This window comes from Telopea speciosissima, chromosome 7, assembly GCF_018873765.1.
Source record: "Telopea speciosissima isolate NSW1024214 ecotype Mountain lineage chromosome 7, Tspe_v1, whole genome shotgun sequence".
Lineage (NCBI taxonomy): Eukaryota > Viridiplantae > Streptophyta > Magnoliopsida > Proteales > Proteaceae > Telopea > Telopea speciosissima.
This window is the reverse complement of record NC_057922.1, coordinates 38,634,876-38,640,959: the sequence shown is the minus strand read 5'-3', so window position 1 is coordinate 38,640,959 and position 6,084 is coordinate 38,634,876. Positions and strand designations below refer to the sequence as shown.

General features: G+C 41.7%; 1 protein-coding gene across 1 annotated transcript; it reads left to right on the top strand.

Annotated features, from left to right (window-relative positions):
• The first annotated feature begins 418 nt into the window (after positions 1 to 418).
• On the top strand, positions 419 to 4,779 carry LOC122670099. Its single transcript, XM_043867065.1, has 2 exons — positions 419 to 1,172; positions 4,563 to 4,779. Exons 1-2 carry the CDS (start codon positions 437 to 439, stop codon positions 4,667 to 4,669), a joined length of 843 nt encoding a protein of 280 aa, XP_043723000.1. The 5' UTR covers positions 419 to 436; the 3' UTR covers positions 4,670 to 4,779.
• The last annotated feature ends 1,305 nt before the right edge of the window (positions 4,780 to 6,084 follow it).

Below are 6,084 nucleotides of genomic sequence, written 5' to 3'. Positions count from 1 at the left end.
TGGGTGACACCGAAATTCCTGTTTTATATAAATACAAGTTTTCCACCATTTTTTCCCGTCAAACAATCAGTGTCTAGTGGGAAAAGGTTTTCTGTCTAAGGGCATGGCTCTTGTGCCAGGTGGGGGCCAACGGGAAATCTATAGGAAGTAGTACCCCATGTATGAAATTTTTGCTTTTCATGCGACAGGGGTTGAGGTGGTCATTTGACCCCATCCTGCGTATCTGGTGGACGCGGGAGCACGACGGGGTACTTTTTACCATCTGTAAAACTCTCTGTCCGTGAGGGCCTGGGCAAGGCCGCGGGACACACACAGACGCTGCGCTGAATGCTTGAAAGGGCAAATTCTTCCCGCAGTCTTAGAAGTTATTTTCTGACCAGTCGACCACGAGTCCCTCTCCTTCCACCCAAGCAATATTGTCTAAATCCCTGCAGCGATGACTCACAAACCCTCCCTGAATTCACGCCATGCTCTAGAGTCCTGCACTTTCCAGCTCCATAGCTGGAGCCCTTTTCAGTCCCAAAGTCTTTCCAAAACCCTCGAACCAGATCTATGCGCTCCCAAACCCTACTCCACTTCCACCACTGTAACCACCCCTCCTAATGGCGTCCTTCATAGCAAGAGGCCTTGCCTCTCTGATCGCACCACCAGTTTCTCGATCGATAGCCTCGACATATCCAAGCTGAGCTTGATGGAAAACGAGAGGACATCCAGGGCTCCTTACAAGAGAAACAGCTTTCCCTGGATCGCCCGGAAGCGGCGGCGGCGAGGCTCTCGATCCGTCTCCGGCCGGAGTAGCGACAAGAGTGGGACCCGTCGATGCTGCTCGGTTGGGGCGTCCGCAGCTTATGCGACATGCTCTGACTTCCCTGTTGCTGCTGGCACGGATTCGAGTGGGGAGTTGTTTGTTCATAATGGGGATGGCAGTTGGGCGTCGGATGTTAGTGAAGCTAATAAGCATTCTAGGAGGGATGGAAGGGATATTGGGAGTGGGGAAAGGGAGAATTTGGGTTATGCGTCTTTGCAAGCTGGGGTTTTTGATTCTCAAGGTAACGAATCCGGTTATGGGAGTGAACCTGGTTATAGAGGGGATGCGGAATTCGGCTATGGTGATGAGTTCGACGAGGAAGAGGATGATGGGCGGCTGATGTTCTGGGACGATCGGTTTGGAGGTACTTCAACTTCTGCTGTTTCCATTGCCTGAATTTTGTAGTTTAATTTCTCATTCCCCAATCACCACTCCCCAATTGTTGTTTATAACTACAATATTATACTCGGATGTATTAAAATGATTTTGGAGTCATTGTTTTAAACACGATTCAGTTGGTTTCGCCCGTGTCCCGGATAAAATACTCATTCTTTCCTTGGGAGGGGAATCAAATAGAATCAATAATGGAAGTGACCAGTACTTTTGTGCGAGGTCTGAGTTTACTTTTAATACTGAGGACTATATATCACGTTTGATAGAATTTTTAATGAAGCCAACAACTTACATAGACCAGGTGTTCTATTACATGTCATGAACTTGTTTCACTAATGTATTTTCTGTAACATAGCCATCTTGTCATTGAGAGTTAAGAAGATATTGCATATAACCATGTGAGGATCTTGAAGGAAAGTGAGTCCTTTGGTCTGAAAATTTGTTGTTCATCTGTTTGGTGCAAACTAGTGTTGGGGTCCAACCAAGTGTTCTGTATTTCCTTTTATTGCTTTCTTTCATAATCGAAATAAATCATTGGAAGTGGATCATACAGAGCCATCTCTTTATGATATCAAACTAATTTAGATCAGCAGGGTTCTTGTCCTGTCATTGGTTTGAGCCATATGGTACCAAATGGTTGGGATAAACCTCCTCCTCTGATGTTCTTATGTGTCATTCTGGTAGAAGGAGAAGTACGAATTAATATCATCGTCACAAGCTTTAAATTTTTTGATGTCCATGAAAACAAGAAAGTTTGATGCAGTTGCATTAAACATTAATCCTATATGGAGTCCTACGTGCAAGCTTGGGAGGCCCACAAGGTGTTCGTGGTGGTCCAATGGGCTGAAATTGGCCTTTGGATAGTTATATTATAGGTTGAGCCTTTTATTTTTTTGGGTTTCATAGTAATAGGCCTAATTTATAAGCACATAAAGTGGGGGTGAAGTTGGTATACATGTTTAGTAGTTAAGTGTTTGAGTTAGATTAAGATACTTAATAGTTTTTAAGATCTGTTTTGAGTTTAATTTATTTACATTATTGAGTGTGTGAGAGCGATTAAGAGTCTTCTTATTACGCAAGTTAGAAATTTTAGAAAGTGTTTATATATGTAATAAACCCTCGTCAGTTAAGGATGTTTTGAGCAAATAAATTTGAGTTTTTTCAAGAGTTTTGGTGCTATTGAGGCAGTGCATACAGGATTGGTTTCCCAGACCTGATTTCTTTCTTCTTGTTATGATCTTCTTTTTATCAGGTGTTATCTGACCCTCTTCTCTGCTACTATTCTTCATCTTCTTACTTCTTATTTCTCTTGATTCCACAACAGGTGGAACCCTTATTTCTGGTTCAATTTTCAAATTGCTAGATTTGATGGTCTTCCCTATTCTAGTTTTATTTCGTCTCCATTCTTTTTTAAATTCCAGGAGGCCCTCCACTTCAAATTTTTAATTCAAGTTTGGTCGTTCACTTGATTACTTTACTCTTAAAGTGCTGTCAGAAACTACGAAATTGACACTCATCTTTCTATTTGAGAATTTCATCACTTTAGTGGGCCCATAGACACCCAAAAGCAGGGTTTTTTAACCCGGGGTTGCATTAAAGTTCCTCTTCTTTTCTAAAGGAATCTGTTCCACATAGAAGTGTAACAAGTCTATGGGGATTATTGACTGTCCATGTGGACATTAATTACTCACAATATGATTGTTACCAATTACTTGCAATATAATCGTTACCCACTTATGGTAGTAACAGGACTAATGACTTTTTTCACAGCACTGCTCTATATTGGTGCATAGTTGACCTCAGGTCTAGATCCAAGTCATCTCTGTCCACTGCTACCATACAACTAACTAATTATTACTTGGGGAAGTGTTCTCAGCCTGGGAGCATGGGTCCTGCATGCGCACAGGGGCCAATGGGAAAGCGCATGGGGGCATCATTTGCGCAATCAGGGGGGGGGGGGTAGGAGCAGTGGTGCAGTCATTTCATCCCCATGTGTCTGGGCGCAGGGCGCACACTCCCGGACACAGTTCTTTTTCCCATATTACTAGGGGAAAAAATGCTACCTGGTTGTGTGGCTCCTGTGCCTAGACACAGAAGCTTGTGAAACTACCATGCTGCCTCTATAAAAAAGCGGAAATCCCGCCCAAGACGATGCTTGTGCGTGCACTCCCATTGGCCAGCATGCATGTGCAGGCTCTAGAGGCCCAGACAGTGATCTCTTTCCTGTATTCCTATTATTATTATTAGCTATTTTTGTGATTATGTTAAATGATATTCTAATGTAAACAGATTAGATGCTGTCAGGGGTATTGCTAGGCTATGACTGTGGATGTTAAAGTGTTACAAGATTTTGGTGTGAAACTTAGATATGAAATATTATTGTCTATTCATTATTAAAAAATAAGGGCGTACCTAGTGCACGAGGCTTCCGCCACTGCGGGGTCTAGAGAGGGTCATAATGTACACAGCCTTACCCCTGCTTTCGCAGAGAGGTTGTTTCCAGACTTGAACCCGTGACCACTTGGTCACAATGGAGCAACCTTACCATTGCACCAAGGCCCGCACTCCTATTCATTAATATACCATATATAATATGCCATGTACATACAGTCTGTTATGTGTTCATTAAACTTGGATTCCCATCTATATAAGTGATCCCATGATTTGTTGATGTACTGTTCTTTTGCCTTGTATTTTTTGGTGCAAGCTGGGCTAGAAGGTGTTGTCAGGTTGGCAGCCAAGAGAACATCTGCCAATTCTTTTGTGTGAATCCTGACTTAATGTTTCAAGCTCATTCTTTGCTGTTCCCGCCTTAGATTGACTGGACTGGGAGAAAACAATTCATGTAATTTGAATGAGGCTCAAATATAATGCTGGTGTTAAGTAGTATACATTTTAGCTCAAATATATCTATATTGATGGATATATATTTATTGCATGAGTTCTTTCTTTCATTTAATTCATTCTATTTTTTATTCCATAAATGGTTCTTGATACCGAGAGAGCCTGACAGTGAGTGGACTGTCATCAAGCCTCCAGAAAGCCAAACTATGAGTCTTCGTTTCTAACTTCTATGCACCAGCATCTAGGGGATCTTGTCATTCTCAGCATTTGACGCTACCCCTGTGGTGTGGGGGGGGGGGTGGCATCATCTCCTCTGCTGGCTAAGGTTATTAGTTGACTTCATAATCGCATTTCTGGATATCTGTGCACAATTTGGATGTATTCCTGAAGTGTCCATGTGGTACCATGTCCCACAGAAAATTATGTGTTGGACATTTGGTAGTCCAGATCTCTGATTTTATCTGATAGGACTAGCAATGTGGCTCATGGTTTTTTTTCTTTTCTCCTTGAATTACAGATCGTCATATTGAGATGGTTGGGGAGAACACTTTTTCAGACCAAAAAGCTCATCACAGGTGTAGACGTAAGAAACAGGATTGGAGGATGAGCAATCCGATAAGGTGATCAATACTGTTTTTCCCCGAAGTATTTGACCTCATTGTAATTATCAAGTATTTGCTGTTCATTCAGCTGAAATTATTGGTTTCCAGCCTTTGTCACTTCATTGGACATATGTGTGTCATCTTCTTTCATTGATGTTTTGGCATTGCCTTCTTCTTTCTGGGAACCTTGTATATATAGGACTTCAACCATATACGCTTTTGTACATTTTGGACAAGGGAAGAAATAGAATTATATCTTTTTTTTTTTTGGTAAGAAATAGAATTATATCTTGAACCTTATTCCCATTTGTAAGTGGATGTGTGGGTATATGCTGATCTCAATCATAATTGCCATTGTAAGGTCTGATGAATTGGTGTTCAGGTTGGCATGAGAGCATGAGTAGGCTCTGCTTTAGGAAACCTGATTAATTGCATCAAGGTATTTGCATGCCAGTATTCAGGTTGTTTTGATGTCTAACTGTGATGTGAATGGGGTCAGATTTGCATGATTCTTCTATTTGGCTGTCCCTAGCCCCCTCATTCAATTTACAGCAAGGATTATTTGCTCCTTTTAGTACGTCTCACTGTTAATCCTGCCCGAAAGGGATGATGTATAAGCTGGCTTCAAGGTGCTTGTAATGTTCTGTTTGAATCCATGGGTGGTGCTGTCATGATTTGATGCAAAACTTGTAGCTTTGATGGTTGATGATGATTGGAACTTGAATTATTTTGGATCGAGTTTGCAGCATTGACGATTCCTGTGAGGCTTGTCTTATTGATCCAGGAGCATTTTGGTACATTAGAGGTCAGATTGCAGATACTCGGGGCAATTGTCGCAAATTTTAGGAGCACGACTCTAATGATTGAGAACTGGCAATGACAACATAAGCTGCAAATAGAGATGTTATCACCCTCTCAAGTTTTGTTCTTTGTTGTAATGTAAGTGTTTTGATTGATTGGAATAAGCCTCTTTAATTTGAGACTTTCTCCATTCAAATGGCCTGTATCTCTCCCTGTTTGGAATTTAAGGGAACCTTTCCTTAAAGTGTAGTAGAGTGTCTTCTTTGGAGACTTTTCTTTCTGAGAAAATTTCTAATTAAGGTGTAATTAAAGGCCCGTCTAAATAAATTAGGCATTAACCAAATCCGAGGAAAAGACGGCTTTAGTTTGCTGAACTTTCGATGAGCTTGAACGAGACTATTCTCTGGGTGGTGCACGAGGAGAAGGACCGTTCGCTACATGAAATCCGGAATCACTGCTGGTCAAACAACGGTTCCCTAGGGAAACCAATTAGCTGAAAATTAGGGTTTTGCACACCCTGGATTATCCCATGGTGTACCATGGGTGTCCCATTAAATTTTAGGGTTTTCTATGGTCGTCCATGGGAATCCTGGTGCATCCCTATTAGGGTTTCTCCTTTCCTATTACGTCACATAA